Source organism: Topomyia yanbarensis, chromosome 2, assembly GCF_030247195.1.
Source record: "Topomyia yanbarensis strain Yona2022 chromosome 2, ASM3024719v1, whole genome shotgun sequence".
Taxonomy (NCBI): Eukaryota; Metazoa; Arthropoda; class Insecta; order Diptera; family Culicidae; genus Topomyia; species Topomyia yanbarensis.
Window position 1 is genome coordinate 142,522,727 of NC_080671.1, and position 26,053 is coordinate 142,548,779.

Here is a 26,053-nt window from a genome sequence, read left to right on the forward strand (position 1 = left end):
TTAATGGCAAGTCGTGAATAGTATACTAGGATTCATGAACCAGTTCACGTATATATGAATATTTTATAATTTTGTGATTCATTTCATGGGCACGCATGGTCAGTCGTGACTATTATACTAAAAATCATGAACATGTTCATGAATTCATGAATAATATTTCATGATTTTGTGAACTAATGCACGAGCACGGATATTGGATTGTAACTAATATATTAGGTATCATGAATTAGTTCACGATAATTGAATGATTTCATGCATAAAATTCTTTTCATCTGTACTTACTTTTCGAAAAAATCTTTGTTTGATATCTTCATCGAATCAATTGAGTCATCTAACCTTTACTGGACTATCTGTCGAACTCTTGTAGTTGATAGCAGTCAAACACGGTTTACATTTTCTTAAAAAAAACAGTAAAAATCGAGTTTCGTGAAATAGTTCACGATAAAATATCCAGAATGTTTTGAGTTTTCGATTTAATGTTCCTAAATCTATGAATATCATCATGAGTTAACCTTTGGTTTTATGAAAAATGTTCATAAAATTGTGAACTAGCTCACATACAGAAAATTGATTTGGTAATGACATGGCGGAAACCGTGGCTGAAGTTCACAAAATGAAAACAAATATTTTCACTAATAAAAGCGTTATGCGGGCGTTACTAAAGGTACATAGAACATATTCATAAAAACCATGATTTTTGTGCATGGTCCTGTTTTCGTAACGTAAAAACGTGGGTGTTCCAGAATTCATGGCACTGTATTCACGATTGACACCTAGACCTAAAAATTGAAGGAATTTGGCTCCAATTGTCACAAGATGATAAATTTTACCTCTCATTTGGAACAAAACTTGTTCAAATCGGTTTAGCCATTCCTGAGTTAATATTTTAACATACACAAACATTCAGACATATTCCGATCTCCGCATATTAGACTCAGCCCTCCGTACCTCAGTTTAAAAGCCGATGATTAGGGAGATAACATAATCTTTCTGAATTAGAGCGGAAAAATGTTTCGGTTCTTTTTGCATTCCTGAATACCGATTTCCATCAAGAAGCCTCAGTTAAAAAGTCGATTCACACAGTGATTGGATGTACTTTTATATATGAGGAAGACTACAAGGTGGATATTGCACGTTTGATTGCATCCTTCTACTGGTAACTTTGGAAGCAGAACATCAATCCAAAGGAAATGCGATAGTAGCAAAGGGTGGATCAGATTGCTGTCACGTTTTTGTTTTCTTATTTCATGGGTTGGAATTGTGAAATATTTTGAAATAGGAATAAGCGTTGAAGCAGTGGGATTCCAGCCTCAGAAAGTCGGTAACTCGATTCAAATTAGGCTCCATGGCTATTCCATTTGCTAACAACCCAAATTGTATCGATTAAATCGTCTTCATTATCAGTTAGTTTTGTGATAAGATATACGATTTTTTTAAGTAGAATACTTCTAACTTTTCAATACTAGGGTCCCGTTTCAAAAATTTCTGCTGAGAAATTTGCACAGTTTTTAAATGCGAATGACTCCTGTTGCATCGAACGAAATCGCAATATTTCACTATCTGATCGGAAATATGTACACGTGTTTTGAATTCAATTTCGCAAAATGTTCGACTACTATAAATAAGACAAAAACGGATTTTCAGAAAATCTTTCAAAAACGACGAATAAAATGAGAAATTTGCAAGCCTGTTTCAGGTATACCCGTCAAAGAGAAACTTCTAAATCTTTCATCACATACGAGAAGGTTATTTATACATGTCCCTCGTATTCGTTTTGTATCAGTCGATGCTCACTTACTAAACGAGCAACATGTTGACTGTATTGTCCAGACGATACACTAAGCAGTAGATGTTATGGCTTTTCGGCAACGTTGGCATATGCACACACTCGCATCTAAGTAACTCAATCAAACAGGGTAGTTTACAAATAGAGGTGCCGCGTGTTCGTTTTAATCATTCGTCGCTTGAATATTAAACGAGCAACATCATGGATATGGAACATTGTACGATAACGTCATTTGAGTAAAAATGCTCGAAAAAAGATAGTTCAGCGAGCTTGTGTACATGGTGTTAGAATTTCGAACCAAGTTTCTTGTACTGGATGGAATCAAAAAGACCAAATAAACAAGCTGAACTGTTAGAAAAGTTGGATTGAACAGTTTCGTGCAATGGTCTATATCATCCGGACGGTGCATTCGTTTGTGCCCATGCAAAGTTTCTAATCGCACTGCGCGATGAAGAGCGCACGATAAACTTTGCACACAGCAAGGGAACGGGTGCAAGTTGTACACGGTTTAACTGTATGCGAGTTTGTGTCACCACTGGCATCACTGCATTTTTGTACAAAAAATCTTTTCATCTGTATTTACTTTTCGAAAAATTTGTGTCTATATCTGTATGGAATCAATGGAGTCGTCTAACCTTTTGCTGGATTATCTGTCGAACTTCTGTAGCTGAAATCAGTCAAACAATGTGGGTTACCCCCTTTTAGATGCCAGCCATTCATTTACTTAAGTTTCATCTTTATAACTTATATTCCTTGCGTCTCTCCACAGGATTCCAGAATGCTTACCTGTAATATGTATTGTGTGGAAATCAAACCAAAACAAGGATGGTCCTTTCACGATGAGGATGGGTTCGCCCGACAGATGCTATTTGCGAACTGTGATAATACGATTATGGAACTGGCGGGGTCTGGCGTTAAAAAATGTCGGTACTGTTTGTATCAATACTTGAAGGTATGCAATGGTTGTAATTATATTTACAGGATTCTCAATTTTGTTTTTTTTATCATTTCTAGTTGCAGAAAAATTATATCGGGAAAGTCAGCAAATACTGTCCTCTGGACTTGTTTTCCGGGTAAGTTCGAACGATTAACTTTTTTTTATAAATTGAAATGGTACTTCGATAAAGTAAACTATTTGACAATTACAAGAAGTACACAATAAGTGTACTTGACAATTACTAGAATTTTGCTACAATTCTACTGACCACTAAATATTTGAATGGAATTTCCTAAAAATAAAGTGAACAGATGACGTCAAAATAGTTTTATAATGTTTTCGTTTAAAGTTGAGTTGTCAAGTGCTAATCAAAGAAATGTGAAAGATTTTTTTATTTCGATTATAGAGCTTTTAACTTTATGGATATTCGCATCTTTTTGGGTTTGAAAAATTTCTTTTAAAAAATATCTAACCCGATGTACTGGGTTGGGAATCAAACCCAGGTGAGCTGCGTACAAGGCAATCGATTTACCAACTACGCTCTGCCCGTCCTCCTGTGAAAGATTTATTTGGTTAGAACAATGCGAATTCTAATTTTTTTTTCAAGCTACTGAATGAAATATTATTAACTTTACAAAGTTAACAAATTTCATTCGATTTACCTTCGTGTTGAGTGCAGCTTTACTACCCGTGATCGCATAGTTGTCTCGTTTTCTATGGGATTTCCTATCTTTATGGGACTGATATGCGATCATGGGCAGTTTAGTTCCAACTTACTTTTTTATCTTCATTTTTCAGTTTTTTGCTTGGGATATTTAATTAAATTGCTCAGACTTTATTGTTGACTGTATTCGCAAGTCAGTCCTATGTATAGGGGAGAGTGGGAATACTTGATCCCACTTTTGTTTTTTTCACATAACTTTTAAATGAAATAAAAATTATGAATTCAAATATCGTCATATTGCAGTCATTTCAAATTGTAAGAGCTGTGAATAATTGTAAATCAAAATACTATGTCCTGTCAGTAATATGGACAGTTTTGAAAATCATGTCATGAAGCTTTTGTAAAAACGTGTGGTAACTTGATCCCCTGCCTACTAGGGCTAAGCAAACAGAGCACACTATGACTAATCGTCGCTGTTGTGCTATCTTATGACAAGCGGTATATACAATCCAAAGAAGACAATTGATGCTTCTATCTATTCTGCATTAATCTCTCAAATATTACGAAGATCGGTTGACTATGTTGCGAGTTTTTACTATGAATGTAAACAAAAGTCGCACTCACACGTGTCATAGGCGTGTATTGATGACAAAATTTGTATGACGTGTCATAATCGTGCATGGAAAATTTTCCATAGAAAAAATCATCAATTTTTAACTTTTATTCATATCTTTGCGTTCATATGGTCTATAAGCAATCGGTGAAATGCATTTTGAAGGAAATGAGTCAGGGAATCTAGATAAAATTGTTATTTTTGATTACAGTGTTGCCAAATATGCTTTATTTCCAGTTTAAAACTAAAACTGTGTTTTTCTCACAGCTCGCGTAATTTTCTTTTGAAAATGTTTATGCCATTGTATTCCTCAGACATTTTCACACATATAAACATCTAAAACTTCAATATAACTTGAGCAAATCCCTAGATACAGTGATTTGAATAAAAAAAACTCACAATTTCTCATCATGTTTCTCGCTATATCTAAGTAACCAAGTAAAATTTCAAAATACTGAAAACGCCAGTTTGTAGAGATTTTTCAAACAAATAATGTGGCATATCTAACTCAATTTACCCCAAAATGGCGTTTGTCATAAGATAGCACAACAGCGACGTAATAGAAACGAAAGTTAAGCTTTTTAGATGCACGCCAAGCTTTAACACCAGCAGAAAGTGAAGCCAGATATTTGCGGTAAATTAGTGCTGTTTGACTGCCTTTTCTAACTTTCAATAACTTATATCAAAATTTGTTCGCGAAACAAACATTTTAGTTCAATTTACACTATCGGGTACTTTATGTAAATGATTACTTCTATTCCTATGCATTTCGGAAGTGTGCGTGAGAGTTAATGATAGGGATCAAGAGTACCCAGTGTTACAGAGATCAAAGGTACCTGATGTATGAGGCGAACGAAATTTAGTTTTTTGTAGAAGTTGTGTAACTATTTATTCGAAAAACGTGTTTTTCTAGGCAAAAGCATTTATAAAGTAATTGTAGTTGAATATATTCATAAATAATTTGTTTGACGAACTCATACAATCGTTCAAAAAACCGCGAAAAGATCTTCCAGATGAATTTTAACCTATATTTTCAAAAATATGATACAACTTTTCCAAAACAAATGTAATACATTTGATTTAATTTTTAAACATCGTAAACTACCGAATATGCCATTTTCTTTTTATATTGTGATAACTTTTTGTGTTTAGATTTTGCGATATGGAAGGGGAATCAAATATCTCCAAGGATCAAGTGTCCTCACTCTCCCCTATAGAGAACCCCATAGAACATGGGACAAATGTGCGATTATATGGTAGCATAGTCAAAGCATGTTTGATTTGCCTTTCAATCAAGGGCGGTTTCAAGGTAAAAAGAAAACATTTGTGATAAATACTTGTCAAATATTTTAACAATATTACCTGCGGGATTTTTTGTTTGTTTTCTATCTGATGAGGACCATTTTGCGGGGCGCATTTTGATGCGGGACATTTCGCCAAATTGAAGGTCTGTCACACATCTGGTCACATTAGGCTAAAAGGACACAATAAAACGGGGTAAATCAAGGTCCAAGAATACAGTGCTAATCGCAAGTTATTCGTTGATTCATACGATTTTATTGAAATATTTAGCAGAGGTTTTGCAAAAGTTCCATTTTTGTTATATTTTAAGTAACTTTGTGGTTTAAAAATTTTAAAATGTTCATACAAAATTTCGAAGTTTACGTGTAATGCAATTTTCACAATAATACAATAACATTTTTAAACATTTATAATATTTGATTGAGGCAAAATTTGCTCACTACAATAAGAGATCATCCATAAATGACGTAGCATTATATGGGGGAGGGGGGAATTTGGCATTTTGTGATGATGTGTGACGACGGGGGGGAGTGGGCGGGTAGGGGTCATGTCAGGCTACGTAGCTTTTTTAAAGGGGAACAACTAACATCGTTTTTTTATTTAAAAAAAATTCCGGGACAGGGGGAGAATTACCGTCAAGCTACATAATAACCAGGGGGGTATTTAGAGGTTTGTGACGAAATGCTAAGATGAGGGAGGGGGTGTTAAAAATTATTCAAAAAACACTACGTCATTTATTGATGGTCCCTAAATAAAACTAATAACAGCGATTATTATTTTTCATTTGAGCACCAGCAGTTGTTTGTAGTATCCGTAGAACTGCAATTAGTGTGATAGGATTCCCAAGGAGCAGTGTCGCCAGCGACAGTTTCTGTTAGCAGGGAAAAATGACATTTTGGTATATCTTCGTACCCTTGAAATATTATTAGAATGTTTTCGACTATTTATTCCGTTAAATTTAACTATTCTAAAAATGTATTGTATTTTATTGAGCATCGGAAGGTAAAAATTGTGCATCTTCTAGCATTGTAAGAAAAGTACCTACCTTGATCAAAATAAGTTTTCCCTATTTCTTGGCCCCAACAGTTTTAAGGAGAAATAAATTTTGAACCATATATGGGCAAGAAAAAATATTGGGAATGGTTAAAAATTATTCAAATGAACAGATTGTAGTAATATCGAAACGCTCGTTTGTCACAATTTCGACTTCCATGGTTTAAATTCAAATATTTTCGCTTCCTTAGCCTTAAAATGTTGTCTATATAAAAATTGTCAAAATACAATGCGCAGTGATCGGTTTTCAAATGTTTTCCTATGTTTTTTCATGATGCGCGCTGTTTTAAAAAAATTGTGTCCGATGGTTAACGAGAACATTGAACAATGATTTTTTTGTTTCGTTTAAAGAGGCTTTAACCTTAGGGTCACTCGCCTCTGTGAACATTGATCTTTCACATCCTGGTCAGAGTGATGAAGAGCATCATGGAAAAGGTTTGGTGAAATCAATTCTAAAATGGATCAACTTCATGCGTCCCGCTTCTTACTAGGGCCTCGCGTCCACGCCAGAAAAAAAAGAATGAATGAAGTTTCGCAGCTAATTAGAGAATGCTAACATTTACTATAAACATCCTCAGCATTTAGTTTCGACTGCTCGAAAAAAATGACATTCACATCGAATGACTCAACAGACGTTCGTTAACCGAAATCACCAACTTGATGTTACAAATATAGCGCCGTCTCAAGCTTGAACTCGCGTTCTTTACTAATTATGAGTAAAAATATACACCAGCTTCGTCATGTAAATTCCCGACTGGCATCGTGAGGGCACAACTAACATTTTCGACGCTACCACCAAGCTGAGGAAGCAAGTGCGTGACGCATCTTCGGACTTTCGGGGATCGGAGTCTGCTAAGTAGGGACTCTGGTGGTCTGGATAAAGTGAACGTTGAGAATTATGGGCGATGAAATTGATACTGACTGACGGTTGCGAGCGGTTTCCTTCATATGCATCAGCGCGGTGCAGTTCAGAGTGTTTTAGTGTCCCATAGGATGGATAAATGTTATAATTATAGAGTTAGTGCGTGAGAGGAAATGTTAAAGAGATGAATTCACACATGTTTTTTCAATTTCAGTCTTGATGATTTCGTTCGTGTTTTGGAAAGGGCAAAGATCGAGGTTGAATGTGCATCTTTCCGTACTCCTCGTTTGTTCTTGGCGGTATATTGAAACTGTGCACCAGTTGCGTATCAAAGAGTTGATAACGGGTCAACAACTCAAATGTGAATTATAAGATTAGCTTTATTCTTTTAAAATTTTAACATTGTTGTGACATAAACTAATTTTAGCACGTTTTTAGAAAAGGCAGTGTGAAATCCTTTGGAAAAACTTCCGTGTAAACATTACAATCTGCAATTTCTAATCTAAATCTATTATCTAATTTGGCGTTTTCCGATATTGCTCTTAATATATTCGTTCCAAGTATGAAGCTACAACGAAAAATGTAACTTTTTTTAAGAGCGTGCAATGTAATTCATGAATGAATTTTATCTATCAGGAATATCGACTCATCTCAGGACTGGAGACTATATAGTCACTAAAATGTTGTGATGTTACTATACATTCTTCTATTTCCTTAAAACATAGTTTATTGATTGTTCTTTAATAGTAACAAAATCCTAAAACCAAAGACATTGTCATCTTCTTTGCTATACTAACTAAGCGATTATTTCAATTAATCACTTATCTCTTGGCATTATTCGATTACAATTAGCAAGTATGTGGAAAATAATCTATTTGCTATTAGGCGATCAATTGAAAACATGACGTTATTGGGCTCATCCAGGCGTACCAAAAGTACTATATTTTTAAAACTGTCGACTCCTTTAACTCTTTCTTAATCAATTTTTTCTACCACATATATGGTTCCATAACTTTTTTTCAGAACTTTGGGGTCATGAAACCCCAAAAATCTTCGTTTTCTCAAGACATTTGCTTCTCACGCAGTGCTGGAAGCAGCTCAATTTTCACATTCAAATGCTCAATACAATTCTCCTAGAAAGCCGTGTGGTGTCCGGCGGACTAAATTCTTTTTGCACTATTTCAGCCATGAATAGAACCTCTGGGAACCTGCTCCCATGTCGTAAGAGGCGACTAACAACATGCTAGGAGTTCCTAGGTCAAGATTTTGCTCCATAGCGAAGACTTAACCTGGACGAACTTTAAGGTTTTACATCAGAGCCTTTATCAATTCTGTATTGAGTGAATCACTGACATATAGTCACTTTTTCTGATTCGCTATTCCTATTGTGTATTAACGTTATAGATTTCTTCTGGTGGTTGTACAAAAGCTGTAAAGGATGAAGTCTAATTCTAGATTTAGTAACAGCATATATTAATATCCACGCCAAGCGATCTGTAGATGTATCAAAATAAGCCAGTTTTTTTTTATTAAATCTAGAACCGTCTACGTATAAATTTACATTGAAGAATACCTCCAAAGGCCACTTCTGGAGGTCTCATGATGGTCTGACATTAGCTTTGTACTACTTTTCAGTGGTAAGCATTCCAACACTCCAGAACTTCACTCTGTCATATAGGACCATCGGAAGCTAAAACTTCGTAAAATCGCACTTTTGGTCCATTCTTCACAATCATTCAGTGCAGTACTCTGTGTCATTCTTTCGAACTTAAACCGCTCATATGGTAGTCGATCTTTGCCACTATTACTCTTCTCCCATCCATTCTTCTTCCGATCCGCCGATGGATCAAGAGCCCTTGTCGTTTTGGAATTGGTTGTGTTTATTAAATTTATTACGAATGATACACATGTTGTTTGCAATTTGACATTTAACCCAATTATGGAAACGTGTCTGGTATGGAGAGTGGAGATGCCATCTTATTATTTACATTTCGCAGTGAATTCCTTCCCATTCATTTGGGATATCTTTTATACTTTTTGTTCGCTTGCTTTGTACTGCAAACTTTAGAAATAATCATTCAAGTGTTATAAAGAAGCAATACTCCCGATGGCCGGCTTTTCGGAGTTCAAATTGCTCGTTTCAAATTCTCGGAAATTGATTGCGAGAGACTTTCATACATATTGCTAAGATTATGTCGTCTATAGATGAATAGATACCTCTTTTATATTCCACGCAGCTTTATCCTTTTATGTAACGCCCCGCAGAAGAATAATTATTAAAATGCCTATTCGAACGGCCTTCATATTTCTACGGGAGGTCACACACCTGAAAACATTGATCTAAAATGAGAAAACAAAGCGCGTGAGTACCTAGCTAAATCACAATATCTACCAAAATATATCCTGATTCATTTCCCTACCAACTAACACCAATCCTATCCTGCAACACTTGTGAATGGTGCAGAGAATTCCTCGGTGATAATAGTCACAAGTGTTGAACTAACATTCCTTCCCATCTCAAAATTGAGCTGCATGGGCGTTGGCATCTACGTTATTGATCATACTATAATCTTAGTCTCTTTAGGGTGCACGTTAAGTATGATGCACTACTCTCATGTATCGTACAATTGGTTCAATATTCACTGGCGTCTCCAGGAAGGGGCACGCCGGGGCACGTGCCCCCCCCTATTCGACTAGAAGCTGTTTTGGTAAAATAATATTTGCATTTAACTACTTCAATATGTCAATATTCTAGAGGTGATCAGTTTATTTTTTGTAATACTTTATTTAACCAAGTTAAGGCTAATTAATAAAATTTGGCAATAAAAGCAATTTCGAATTTGTTCAAGCAATACGCAAAGTATTGTTGCCGATCCACTTTTGGTACGGAAATATTGGTATGGAATAAAAATAAGTACGTACCGGTATATTCGGTACCAAGCAAAACTTTTGATAAAATTATTTCTATTTGATATATCTAGCTAAAACTTGAAGAGAATCAAAATGCCATCACCTTTAGAAATCTATGCGGTAATAATGGGAGTCAAATGGCACACTCACCTTCTTTTAGTCACTGCCTCAGCTAACCGATTCTCCATCTGTGCGCCGATTCTGGTGATTGCTCCTTTCATTTACACTTCGAGTTTCGTTATCGCCCAAGATTTTTGTATTGGACGTAACTGGTTACAATTTTGCGGATTCAGCTTGTTTGAGATGAAATGATTCCGATATTTTGGACAATTGTAGCACGCAGTCCGTGCGCACTGGGAGGGTTTTGGGGGCTCAGACCCATCGCATGAGGATTTAGAATATTTACCTCTAAAAATGTCTTAACAGGAAACACTATTGCGAGCCGTTTGAAACATAAAATGACATTTGAGTTCAGACACTCTAGAAACAAGCCGTTGAAGAAATCAAGGAAGAAATATTGCGAGGGTGGCTGGAAAGAGATGTGAGTCAAACTGGTCGGTATCTTCGGATCGGTCCCTGTTTCGACAAGTTGCAATATTAGCAATATTTGTGAGTAGACACAGCAAATGTCGGTCAGCAAACTAGTAACGGGATATTAAGGAAAGGAAACACACGATCGAATCACATGAAGTCGAAGAAAATCGGGATGTCGTTGTCAGGAAAAATTTCACTGCCGATGATATCTCCGTCGGAGTTATTGAGAGCTATATGGCTCACGAAAACGGGCATCGATATCGAGAGAAATACCGCCACCTAGGAATTCTCACCACAAGCTAGCATATAAATAAGAACGAGCGGCACCAAGAAGGATTAGAAAAAGTAGTAATGGAGAAAACATAAACGATTCACACAAAATAAAAAAGCAGGAGCGCAATCCATCCTGAAGTAATTAACGATGGAAGCGGGGGATGAGAATTAGTGTAAACAAGAAGTTTAGGTTTAGTCGGTAGGCTTAACTACTACAAACCACTGCAGTAAGAATCCGATACTACTACGAGCCAGCAGTCAGAATTGAAGAATCCTTCTCGATAACAGATATTGACTCAATTTGTTAGGCTTAATCGATTGGTACGTAGGACTCGGCCCTCCACGGCTCGGAAATAATCTTCAGAGTTTAAGAATTTTTGTACCTTTCTTTTGTAAGAAAAGGCTTGTCTTTCCTTGAGAATTTTCTGTGCACGGACCTGCTGTTATGGCAGTTTACTAGATTTGACCAACACGTAACTGGATTACCATGAAAATTATGAAGCGTAAAGTTCGTTTATTGAAGCACTCCCTTTGAAATACTTCCACATTCATAGTCAAGTCAGTGACAAAAAGCCAGTTTTCTTGCTGAAGGAACAGAGCCCTCGCCAAATCATTTTTTTTCGTGAACTTACTCACGAAAACAAACTTGCATCTTCTACAAACCTTTCCATGAGCAGAAGCCTTGTAGAGTTTGAGCCCCGATTTGCTTGAAATTCCTACAGACTTCATCGTCGCTGAAGACACATCCATCGAGTCAGTACCTCGTTGTACAGGTTTTTTCCCCAAACCGTAATTCAAGGTATTGCGATCAGGTTTTTTTTCCGAATGACCTTCAACCACAGTTGACGAGAATGGATGGCAGAGTGTCCTTGAACTTTTTAATCACTCGAGCCACATTGCATTCAGAATAGTCTAACATTATTGCTAGTTCCCGAGTTGACTATGAAGATTTTTCGAGTAACTGTTCACAGTTATTTTTGTTTTCTCCTCCTACTTGAGGAATAACTTGGCACCATATTGATATAAAACTGTTACATAAATAGACCGAGCAAAACAAACAATAAAAGGCTTTTAAAAGCTTGCAGAGATGAGCTCAAACTTTCTAATTTCTCACGGATTTGCATTCCGTTGAACGAGAAATCTGTCCAAAATCAATGGCTACTACTACTAGAAATATTCAGAAATATTCGTTTTGCAGAACAACTTAAAATACGTGACAGAAAGTTACAGTAATGGAATTAATGCTAATTTCGGTTTTAGATCAGAGTCGCTCCAGGTTCGCTCTAATATTTACAAAATCCTTACAAAAGTGACAGCTCAGAGCGAATCTAGAGCGACTCGGCTCTAAAAACGAAATCAGTATAAGATTCCCGTGTATATAGAAAATGACAGTATAGAGGTAACGTTTTATGAGCTATCAATGCCCGTAAGCCAAATGCAAAATACACGGAGATGGATGGATATTGGAGATGTAGAATCCGTTTCACCTGATACTTTTTACCAAATATGGCTAATGATGTTCTCGTGGTGAGAATGCGGGTCGAAAGATCTACTCACTCTTGACTATACAATTAAAACACAACGGAACTATAATAGAACAAGCCACGCATCCATGACGGTCAGATTTCTATGTGCAAGTACTGTAATTAAACCGGACATACCGGAAAACCTTGCGCGGAAGATGATTAGGAGAATACACCACAACCGATTGCGAACACCTCTACGAGAAATCAAACCAACTACCAACACCTGAACCACATAAGGTTGCCAAATTTGAGGCAACTATTGAAGTGAAAACACAGCATCAAGCACCCCAACATCAACAGCCAGCACCTTCAATGCGGGTTTAGTGACCTGTAAGTGCAAAAGGCAACGAAAAACATCTGATCGTGAGCCCGAACATGGCATTACCGATTAGAGATGGGCAGACTAATTCTGTAAGAAGAATTAGATCACATGAACCATTTTACCGTTCAGTTGAATTTTTCATTATATATAGCGAATGATTGTCGAAACAGTTTGATCTGGAAGACGCAACGCAGTATAATTTTGGAGCGAAAACTCTCGTTGAGCATTTGGCAGCTGAACTGTTACGCAGGTTCGTTGAAGGAGGGCCAGTTGTTTATAATGAAATTACAGAAATAGAGAGTGAGAGGAATTTTTCTATTTTTCATTAATGTCATTCTTCGTCCAGTTCAAAATTAAGAGAGCATCCACGACAGTTTGTTGGACGGTTGGTCAGTTCATTGTCATCCGTTCGCCTAACAATTGGTCTTTTGAATTTGGCGACCTGCTGTAGGTGAACTGACCAATTCATTTCTAAGCGAATTAGGTAGGTACTAATGTGCGTTGAAAAGGAACTCCTTTTCACTCTTTCTATTTGAAGAACCAGTTATCCTGAACCGTTCGCGAACAGATTTCCCATCTTTACGTGAATGTTAAGAGAAAAGTAAATATACCTCAAGATGCAGCAGGCGACCAGATACGTTTTTCCCCGCCACGAAATAAGCTATAGAAAGTAGTAGGGGAAACCGAGGAGATTTGAAACAGAGGAGAGTTGAAACAGTGCCCATTACTAGCGAAACAGTGCCATTAGGGATAAAACAATAATGCATTTGTTTTATTTATATTGTGCCCACAAATACTCCAATACAACTACGGTAAATGAGTGGTTGAGTATTTACAGTAACCACACTACCAAAAATGAACAAAAATAAGTTTTCGTTATTTTCTTGAAATTGGTGTAAATAGGATATTAAGTGATGTTCGATCATGAAAATATCGCTATGATGTAGTCTAAGAGTTAACGTTTATGAATTGTATACGTTTCTTTCTATCTTTGTGATGTATAAATTGTAAATTGTGGATCAATCCTTACTTTTTGACCTAGGAGAGTTGAAACGCCTTGTTTCAACTCTCCTCGATAAGCAATCATCGAATAACAGTTTTTGTCGATTTATCTAATAAAAACAAATAAATTGTTTCAACCCTCCTCGGTCTCCCCTACATACGAGATCCAACGAACACTCAATAACATTTGGTCTTGTTTTTAGTTATATTTTGTAAATCTATAAAAGACCCTCGGCTCCGTTGAGACACCGCAATGAGCCGTATAGTGATTTCGTTCAAGGATGGTGTTTGATTCACCAGTAGCAAATTCCTAAATATTAACTGTGTTAGGAAATAAGAAATAAGTCTACGCTTCGTAATGTGTTTATTTTTTAAATCTCGTATATAAGCAACATTTTGTCAGGCGTACCCCTCCTTTGTCAGCCAGCTGGAGCCGCCTATGTTCAATATGCAATTTCAACAGGCTTTGATCAATCACGGGCGGTCAACTAAGCTAAGCTAAGCTAATCAATGCGCAATACAATTCTTCTAGAATATTTATAATACTCCAATTGCAAGGAAAAGATAGGCGAAGACAGTCTAAATTAATAGACTCTATTTTTTCAAGAATATTGAATAATATTGAAAGACAACGAAGTTATTTTCAAACTTTATTTTTCTCTTTTAACTGAAACTGTTCTTAGCAGCACTGCTTCAATGGAATCCAATCAATTCAATTGAAATCATAGCTGAAAATTTCAATTTCCTTGGCCCTGTGAATATCTCTCTACTTGAGTAGGGGAGACTGGGGTTGGTTGGCAGAAGGGGCAAATTTGCCGAGTGTCTTTTATGAAAAGGCTCTTATGCGCAGTAACGGCGTCTGTAGTGGTACCGCTGGAATGGGTATTAAAAGCCCAATAAAATTATATAACGATTATCAGTGTAACTTTGCTTTTGTATTTGTAAATTGTGATTGTTCTCGAAAATATGCATTGGGGTAGGTTGACTGAATTTGAGGCGGGGCTGGTTGGCCGTGTTGTAAATTACCAGCAAGTTCGTAAACGCCGATCGATCCATATTTTGACCGATTCCCCAAAAACAGCAGCATTGGAGGAGAATAAAAATAAACTCAAACGTAAGTGCAAGCTGGCAGGACAAAAGAATGCAGCGATAGCTTTAAAAAGTTTACTAAAGCTGTCGAAACTAATTCTAAAAAGGTTAAAAAGACTAAAAAGTAAAGGATTTTATTTTTGTATTTACATGTTGAAAAATTATGTTAAACTAATGAACGTTTTACACTGATGCATTTGATGTGTTCCACTCATTTTACCAATTTCGGCCAACATACCGCAGCCCTGGGGTTGGTTGGCCGATTTTTCACTTCACATTTGTTTATTAATAACTTTTTCCATATTTTTTGGTTCATGAATGAAAAAATCACAAATGTGCTCAAGGGTTGTACTTCATGACAGCGCAAACCGATTATTGAAAAGTCTAACCAGAATGACTACAGAAATTACGAAAACAAAACTCGGCTAACCAGCTCCGGTCTCTGCCAAGATTTTTCGAACAAAATTATCCTAAACATACTTCATATTGTGCTTGAAAATGGTAAATATGTCAATATTTAACCTAAACTTACCACTACAGAGCAGATGACGACTTTGGTTCGTGAAAGAACAAGTATCAATTTGAAAAGACACAATTCAGTTTTATCATAAAAATCTCGCCAACTTGAAAGTGAATGATCGGGGAGGCTTTGCATTTGAATCTTGGTTGCGGTAGATTCAACTGAAAGTTGGCATTTATAAATGAAAATTTGCATCACTGATTGCATTAGTTTCAGTTCTACTGATACTCTTAACAATTGTGAGTGCTCAAATGAAAGGTGATAGTCCCAGTTATCAAGCTTACTTGTTTTTGTTAAGAAATCATGTGGAAACCGAAAGTTATAGCTGTTTAATGTTATGATGCTCTACAGACACCATAGGCAGGAAAGGATTAACCCGTGGAAGCTTTATGATTGAAGCAACAACGATAGTCCGCAGAAAAGCAGTAATGGGACAGGGAATGTGCCGTCTTATACTCTACGCGACATTCGGATAATTTTTGTCGATGACAGCCTCGGAGGCAAAGTCGTTACGTTTTTTGTTGATCCGAAATGTCGTTCGTCTTCCTGATGGATGTAGGTTTTTAATAAAATCATGGGTGCGTTTCAACTTCGTTTCATAAGAAACCGACATTAACTTATCGTCGGAATAGATTGGCGGCGGCTTGACGCTAAAACCCAAAACGGAAACACTATGTTTCCAATCAAACGACTGGTCACACGTAATGTCCCCATAGTGCTTTCGCATTGGCCTGCTCAGCCAAGCCAAGCTCTGGCTTCGCTGTGTCTCATCGGCATAAACAGAACTTCTAGTCTAACGGGACATCACGTTTGACCAGTCGTTTGATTGGAAACACAGATGTTTCTAATTACTCTTCTTTGTACATACCAACAGCATGCTAGACGATAGACGAACCATGTATCAAAAGTTTCTGAAGGGTTGGAGATAGAGGGTACCAACCATACTCGTGAACGTAAATCATTCTCGTTGATTCTAAATAGCCTGCAAAAACTTGGACGTTTATTTTTGCTTTGCTATTGATAACTGCTAGAAAGATATGCAATCGTTCCAATAAATCTGCATTCAAACCCGTAAAAAAATTCTGGTCGTGTTGCCATCATTGGAATTGCCTTCGCTGGGTAATGGCTCATTAACTCGAAGACCCAATCTTACATTCAACTATTTTCGCTTGTCTATTTGCCGTTGATTTTTGCTTTCATTCGCCTATCCTACACGTCACTTAGGTGTTTCCATCTACAATGACGTCGTCATCGACCACCGTTGCTTCACATTTCCTTTCGATCATGCCCGTATGATCCTGCCTGACTTTAGTTTTCCGTTCCAAGATTATGAATGATTCACTCTAGAACATAGTAATTTTGCTTAAACAGCAACGTTTCATTTCGTATTTCGTTTTATCGTAATGTTTGAAATTTGTATTATTACTTCTGGCATGCCTAGTGTTGTAGTGAAACAAATAAATGCCGGAAAACCATGACATACTAGTCATCATCGTCACTCGGCGGATCTTATTTTCCTAGTGCTTGGAATTATATACACAATTGGCCGACGTTGATCTTGGGTTTCATGGACTGTGAAGATAGCTGTTATGGTAATATAGATAAAACTGTGGGTAAAGCTACCCAAACTAATGATAAACTGATGGATTCATTGGAGTTCAAGTCGTCGACATCGCTGAGTTTCATTATTTTCAAAACTATTGTTGTTAACCACCCTGCGTTGAAAAATAAATGTCTACTAATAAAAAAATTATTCAATTTTTATTTTTTTTATATTAGAACTACACATTTGAAGTAATAAAACGTTAGTTGGATCAGTTAGCTTCTTGATCGATGTCGTTCATCTCAGCAGCTTTCTCCAAAAGATCTGGATTTAGTTTGATCAGTAGTAAATTCTCGACAGATCGTTCGGACAAATTCATTCGAAGATCGGAAAGAACAATTGTAAGTGCACTAAATGCACGCTCGACTGATACCTGTGTTGATGGAGCTGCTAATACGACCATTGCTATCCGATATAGCATCGGAGATATATACTTTTGAATTTCCCAGTACTTTATAATATCAAAAGGCGCATTGTAATTTTTTTTGACTGGAGGAAGCCTCTGGCTTCTGCGGTTGTGCTGTTGTAAGATCTTGAGCTTGTGCGAGCACCCCTGGCTGCTACTCCGTTATCGATCTGGACTAGCTGAAGTTACACAGAGAATAAGTAGATAATTATGCTTGGGAATAGCGAAACATCTTTCAATGTGCAACTCCTGGTAATCCTAAAGTATTGATCAATACCGGCGCCGGCCAGGCCCGAACGTAGATCGCGGAAGGAAAGGGAAGGGGAATGGTTATAATCCGATACTTGCTTTTGCTAGAGGCCGTATATACACTACTGCGCACTCCACAAGTATCACAGGAGGAGGATATTTTTGTTAGTAAGAGTATAGAAGTTGGATCACTTCTTCTTTACCGACGCCAGAGAGGTGACTTCACTATCTGGAGTAGATATCGATCCACCAAACTCATAGACCGGGGACCAACGGCTTTACTTCCCTTCCGAAGGAAGACGTGACCACAGATTTTTTCACCTCAGAAAAATCTCAACGACCTCGGCTGGAATTGAACCCAGGCAAATTGGAAAGAGTGGCGGTCACGCTTACCATTCAACCACCGGCGCCGTTCCTGCGGTTGTGCTGTTGTAAGATCTGAAGAAATAGACACCTTCTCGAGCATTTCAAGTTCTTTTAGTTGAAGAACAAGAGATTCTTCGAAATGCAACATAGCAGTATGAGAAGTGTCTTTTTCAAAAAAGGTTGTTAGGAATTGCTCTACATCATCGACTTCCCATAATTTTTTGACGCGTTTCTAGAGAGTTGCCGCTAGTCGTGTAGCCAGGAAATTCGATCTAACCAACGATACGTTTGCCTGGCACAGAAGCCAATAAGCTTAAAGCACCGAGAATTAGGTTCTTTGCTGACCCAGTTAACCTCACTTTCCTTGACAGTTCACTGGTACTGTTTACATGGACCAAATACAAATTAAATACGCCAAGGTCCCACACAAAAGGGTCTTCATTTCTTGGCTAACCCAACAGACAAATTCAACTACCCAATTCTCATGTTTCGACTTGTCAATCCAGAATTGTTGAGAAAAAATGAACTTGGCAACAATTTCAGATCAAAGTAAGCTATTTGCTTTATATTTTCATTTGTTGTCATAAAATAATCTTTTCTCGCTTGACGCTGGAATGTGCACAAAAAGAGTCCTTGGAGGTAATTTCACACCTTTAATATCCTGTTGAGGGATGCACTAAAATGCGCCAACATGGGTGTAACATTTTCTGGTCTCGGTTTGTTTTTTTTCAATCCGAAGCACCACCAATGACATATTTGGCTCGACAATGTAAACTGCAACAGCCGTATTGTTTAAGAACTGCCGAATTGAACTCCAAGTAAGTATGAAGTAGAAATTCGTTCAATGGTTGCATTTTGATCAAATGCACTGTTTCGGATTCAAGAAGTTTATGACAGTCAGTTTTGCAGTGATTTCTCCAAAACTGTAGCTGGTCAGTTTAAAGATAAACCAGTTACTACAGCCCCATCTCTTTTCTTATAGATAAGCTGAATAGACCGCACGTTGTATGCTACGTTGTTGGAAACGTTCTATAGCTATATAGCGATACTTTGAATAATCTCGTACAAGTTTAAATTAGACGCAGTATTTGGAGTATTTGCCAAGAGCGCTATCTTCCACTAATCATTAAGAATCGAGAACAGCATGGTGAATCGAAATAAAAGCTGTTTATTTATAATCCCATTAAAGTGCCGGATAATAGTAGTTCTTCAGAAAATCAAAAGCTACCAAGATCCTTCTGATTCCAAGCCAATTGGACTCCCAAATGCCAATCCTCAATGAGAAAATATTAGAACAAGAGTAAATGCAACAATGAATGTGTAATAGATTGATATTACAAAATAGATTTTTTCATAACATAATACCAAAAGTTCCATACGAACGTGTCACTACATTATGATTCACCGAACAAACAAATTATACTACCCAATTCCTCTATTTCATCACGACAGGACAAACTGCCACGACAGGTGTTAGCTAACTGCCAAAAGAGAAACCGTTGGTACTATTGGACAAAGTGGTATTACAGAATTTGGTTGTGTAGGAAACAAGTTCGGTGAAAAATGTAATGGGTTATTCACCGTTCATATTTTCAAATTGTTAATACACCCAAGGTTTTTAGTATAACGTTATATAAAGATTCAATTTCCCTTTCATCACACTTCGGTAAAAACAAATACGATACCATTGGGTGCTGAAATACAAATTGAACTCAATCATCACAAAGCCATTGACGTCTCCAATCTAAGATTCTAAATAATAACAGCAGGGACATGCCATCAACTATATCGTCAGTGAATGCAGTAAATACACATTGAGTATGTGTATTCTCTCGGATTAATACTACATATGACGGTATAGACTATAGAGCATCGATGACGGAGTATTATTTAAATGCACATATCTATACAATACACGGTGTTGTTACACTTGTAATTAAAATTTTGCTCGATGCCTTTTCCATTAGGGTTTTATTTCTCCAAGGACCTCAGACTTGGCTTTTTAGACCGATTTAAAAAAGTAGTCACTCTTATTCTTGTTTACGACGAATGCGAGATTTGTTCGAAAGCGATTCGGACAAATAGTATGCCCATTTGATTTTGCTGTCGTAAACGGGAATACAAACCCACGGTGTTCCTAAAACCGTTATCAACAAAAAATGACCATAAATTTGTCATACGGCATTCGAAAGATACAGTATCCAAGCATCTTCTCAGTGAATTTCAAAATGATCCATCGAGAGATTCGAGAGAAATTGCAATTTGAAGTTTTATGACACGTTTCATAAGGCTACCAGCAAACACCCACGGGTTTGGTCCTATCTCTATAAACAAAAAATATTTGTCTACTTATTTAGTACATGGCATTCGAAAGATATTGTAATCAAGTATATTTTCTGCAAGTTTGAAAATATTTCATTGACGGAATCGAAATTTATAACGGTTTGGATGTGGTATGCGGTCATAGATGGGTTTTCTACCAGACTTCAAGCGTGAATCCATGTTTGTTCATTGACTATTCAGATCGTTTATACGTGTTGCGGTTTTTTTTAAAGAAAACCTTACCATTTAATTACATAAATATAATATACAAAAGGTGTTATTTATATGGTGCATAAAATATATGAAAAAATATGAAAATAGAGTTATCTACCAAACGTTAAATATAATGTGTAAATTAAAAAAACCTGTTTTAATCTACCTAGAGGTGCAATTGTGCCTTTCTCATTTCTCCAAACTATGATTTAATAGCTGGTTCGTAAAATATAACATTATGGAAATGTCTTTCATTCTTATTACACTTGGAAGGTATATATAAGAGCACCTTTTTGCATTCATCGCGGTATCGGTTTGAATCGGAGTTTTCTATGTGATCGCACTCCACAACCCGTAACTCCGGAGCTGGAAGTCGGATGGAGATGGAATTTAATATCAGTTTCCGGGGACGCAACACCTTTCATTTGAGACTAAGTTGATTAAATCGGTCTAGCCATTTTCGAGAAACCAATATAACCGTTATTCTGAATTTGGATGCTTCCGGATCCGTCGATGGTGGCCAGTGTGACCAAAGAGACTTTGAATGACTGTTGGTGACCTAGATCTACAAATTCAACAGTTGCGTTTACATTTTGGAAAAAATCACCCTTTTACATTCATCGCAGAATTCGTTAGAATCGGGATTTGCTACGTGATCGTACGTATCACCCTGTAATTCAGGAACCAGAACTCGGATCCACACAAAATTCAACAGCAGCTGATGGACCTTTCATTTAAAATCAAGTTTGTCAAAATCGATTCAGAAAATTCCGAGAAACCGATGTGGACAAATCAACAAATTTTGTTTTGTAACCATACTCTTCAACTCGTAATCCGGAACAAGATGTCGGTTGAAAATGAAATTCAATAGCAACCTATGGAAATATGATACCTTTCATTTGAATCTTAGTTTGTAAAAATCGGTTCAGCCATCTCCGAGAAACCGATGTGGACATTTTGTTAACAAATCCGCACATACACACACATACATACATACATACATACATACATACATACATACATACATACATACATACATACATACATACATACATACATACATACATAAATACATACATACATACATACATACATACATACATACATACATACATACATACATACATACATACATACATACATACATACATACATACATACATACATACATACATACATACACACATACATACATACATACACACATACATACATACATACACACAGATATTTTGCGATCTCGGCGAACTGAGTCGAATGTTATATGAGACTCGGCCCTCCGGGCCTCGGTTAGAAAGTCGGTTTTTGGAGCAATTGCATAACCTTTCTGTATGAGACAGGCAAAAGAATAATATTTAATTAGCTTAATCAGCATGAGTTCAATGTTATCTTCATGTGAATATATTTTGAAATGTTGGTGGAATGGGTTTGAAAGTGGAGGGAATGGGGGGTTAGTAGAGTGGGAGTGAAGGATGCGTCAGAAATCCTTCATCTTATTTCGGTATACAGGGTGGATGAAGGAAATGCGGGCGTGAGGGTTGTCCAAGGGGAGGGGAGTGATGAAGAAGGGAGGTGTAAGGGCAAGGCGGGGGGAGGAGGGGCGGCGACGCAATCCTCAACTGCATATTTTGCCTTCCATTTGAGACTAGGTTTGAGAAAATCGGTTCAGTCATCACCGAAGAACCGATGTGACTTTAATTGTGGAATATGCCCGGAATTCCGGACTTCCGGAATCGTCGATAGTGGACAATATATTCAAAGAATGTTTGATTGGCAATCAGTGATCTAGATCTGCGATTAGAAGTAATTTGGGGACCATTTCAATAGCTTTTAGCTTCTGAGGTATTAGGATTGTACCGATTTATATGGGAAATTCCAGTGTATCCTTACTAACACCCCTGTAACTCCGGAAGCAAGAGTCAGAACCGAATGAAATTCAGCAGCAGTCAATGGTATTACTGTATTTTTCATTTAAAATCAAGTTTGTAAAAATCGGTAGAGAATTCGTTGGGGAATGGGTGTGATATTAGCTTAGGAACTTGGCGGGTTCCCCGGGGGCGTCATGATCCGTCATAGGTGGCCAATGTGGTCAAAGCTGCTTTGACTGATCATTAGTGATCCAGACCCGCAAACTAGAGTAATGTGGCATAAATTTTAATATGTTTTACATCATTTGAACATCATGGTGGTACCAGTTTATATGGGAATTTGCTGTGTGACTGCACTCTTTAACCCGTAACTCCGGAACCGGAAGTTGGATCAACTAAAAATTCAATAGCAGCTTATGGGAGCGTTATACCTTTCAGATGAAACTAAGTTTGCGAAAATCGGTTCAGCCATCTCTGAGAAAATTGTGTGAGTTTAAATGACACACACACATACACACACATTCACACACATACATACACACACAGACATTTGCCGATCTCGACGAACTGAATCGAATGGTGTATGACACTTGGCCCTCCGGGCCTCGGTTAAAAAGTCGATTTTTACAGTGATTGCATAGCCTTTCTTTATATGAGAAAGGCAAAAGGGAATTGTAACGAAATATTTATACCAAAAGCTAATCATTATAATCCCTATACAATAAAATATACCTCAGGAAGATCGGTGATTTTACGAAAAATTCGAGGATCACTTGACATGGCTTTACTCAGATCTGAATTCAACTCAGGTACATAACCACTTTCCCGAAGCTTCCCGGTTCCGCCGAAGTTGTCCAATGTGGTCAATGTGAATTTGATGGGGCATCAGTGAGCTGAAACTATTAATCCAAACGTTTTTGAACACATTTTATGAAGTTTTGCATCTTTTAGATACCATGCTGATTCCGATTTATATGGGAATTACATGCGTGACCCCATTCTTCATCCTGTAACTCCGGAACCGGAAGTCGGAATTAAATGAAATTCATTTGCAGCCTATAGGAACGTTGTATTGCCATTTGAGACTAAGCTTGAGAAAATCGGTTCAACCATCTCTAAATTAGCGATGTGCATATATTTGGTCACATACATATATACACACGCACGAACACACATACAAGCACACACACACACACACACACACACACAGACATTTGCCTATCTCGACGAACTGAATGGTATAAGAGAGAGAGAGACTCAGCCCTCTGGGCCTCGGTTGAACAATCGGTTTTCAGAGTGATTTCATAGTCTATCTATAGGAGAAAGGCAAAGATATAAAAAGTTATAATAAAAAACCGATTTTTTTACGGATACCCTATCACACAACATTTTAATAGCTGAAAAATTAAACCCATTAAAGTTGCAAATATGACTATCTCTTCTAATTTTGAAAAAAAAATATTCCTGATCATACAAACAATTAGGACCACCCTATTGTCATCTATCTCAATTGACACAGGTTATTTGTTGCAAAGACATGGAAGCGCTAGAACCAGTAGTTTAGTCACAAATGTTTTTGTCATCCTAAATTCTGGATTCGAACCACTGTCCATTGGTGTATAATGCGCACATGATGGCGTTGAATTCAATGTTACATTTTTGTGATAATTAAAATGTATCATTATATTAAAATGTAACTCTACCAGGAAATATAACCTGGAACAATTTCATCAATACAAACAATGTTTTTCACCGCTTTGAATTCAAGAATTATTGTGATTCTATACATCTTTCCGACATTGTTCAATGCACATAAACAATGTTGGAATAAAATCGGTTGGGCAAGTCAATGTGTCCCCAATTTTGACCCATTGATTTGTTCTAACACTTTTTAACACTCGGAATACCAAGGGGGTAAAAAAATGGGAACGCTTACTTTGACCGGACATATCTCAGCCGTTACATATTCGATTTTAAATCTGAAACCAATAGAAAGGTATGTAATTTCCGTACTTCTACGTACTTTTGGCTATTTTTTGAGAAAATATAAAAATGTGTTTTTCAGAAATTGTAGCCGCTATCAATTACAATAGGTTGGTGTATAAAAAAGTGTAGGTCATCCCTTTGAATTTGCAGTTATGTGCCAATCGGACGAAATTTCTGTACTTCTACGTATTTTTGTCATTTTTTTGGGAAAATATGAAATGTTTATCTTGCAACAATTGTAGCCGAATCAATTACAATCGATTGGTATATATAAATGTATAGGCCATCACTTTGAATTTGACCTTATTTGCCAACTACATCAAATTTCCGTACTTCTATGTATTTTGTCTATTTATTGAGAAAATATAAATATGTGTTCTTTAAATAATTGTAGCCGCCATCAATCACAATCGATTGGTGTGTAAAAAGTATAAATCATCCCTTAGAATTCGACGTTATTTACCCACTAAATGAAATTTCTGTACTTCTACGTATTTTTGGCTATTTTTGAGAAAATATAAAAATTTGTTCTTTTAGAAATTGTAGCCAAAATCAATTACAATCGATTGGTGTATAAATTGCATAGGTGATAGCTTTGAATACTTGAAGTTATTTGTCAACTAAATGAAATTACTGTAGTTTTACGTACTTTTGTCTATTTTTTGAGAAAATATAAAAGTTATTCTTCCAGAAATTGTAACCAAAAGCAATTATAATCGATTGGTATATAAAAAGGTATAGGCCATCGCTTTGAATTCAACGTTATTTGCCAACTCAATGAAATTTCTGTACTTCTACGTACTTTTGGGTATTTTTTGAGAAAATATGAAAATGTGTTTTTTCAGAAATTGTAGCCGCCATCAATTACAATCGATTGGTGTATTAAAATGTATAGGTTATCGCTTCAAATTTAAAGTTATATGACGAATATTTTAAAATTCTGAACTTCTTCGTATTTACTGAATCGTCCTAACACACTCTATTATTTAGTAACTTACACACAATATTGTGTTTCTTCACTTTTGTGCAAACATTTTGACATAATAATATCCATGTATAATATGTAGTACTATTGAGTAAACAGGTAATTTTCAAACCGTAAAACTAACAAGTCGCAAAGAATTTCAATCAACCGTATGCCACGTACATTGTAAAAATCCTATCTCCTAAAAACTCGAAAAAGTATAGTAATTTTTGAAAATCTACTATTTATTGCATATATTACAAGTCTAGTAACTCTAAGGATTGCATTGGTGTAAGGAAAATTGAAATTGGTTGACAAACGGTCGTGATACGATTGTTTGAACAGAAAAACTTATTTCGTCTATACTGACTCTCAATTACTGTTTTTACAATTACTTCAGATATACAAATTTGTTTCCATCATTCTTTGTTCACTGTTTTTATAAAAGATTTACCTATCCAATGGTGAAGAAAGAATTAAAATTGGTGAGCAAACAGCTAAGATATGGCAAGTCAAAGAAGCGTTCCCATTTGTTTTCTCACTGACTTTGTTATACTCTTTTTACTCTAACTTACGGTAGACAACTCTATTCTTTTATTTTTTTAATTCGACACATTAACAAAAGACATACCTTTCTATTGGTTAAGACAGATTTAAAATCGATTATGTAACGGCTGTGATAT

General features: G+C 36.6%; 1 protein-coding gene across 3 annotated transcripts in view; it reads left to right on the top strand.

Moving 5' to 3' along the window:
- Positions 1-26,053, top strand: part of LOC131681588 (inositol-pentakisphosphate 2-kinase) — a 348,483-nt gene that overhangs the window by 313,241 nt on the left and 9,189 nt on the right. For all 3 annotated transcript variants that reach the window (XM_058962473.1, XM_058962476.1, XM_058962474.1), the window contains 2 exons: positions 2,556-2,738; positions 2,801-2,859. In XM_058962473.1, the coding sequence (XP_058818456.1) occupies positions 2,556-2,738; positions 2,801-2,859 (242 nt within the window). The remainder of the gene's footprint in view (positions 1-2,555; positions 2,739-2,800; positions 2,860-26,053) is intronic.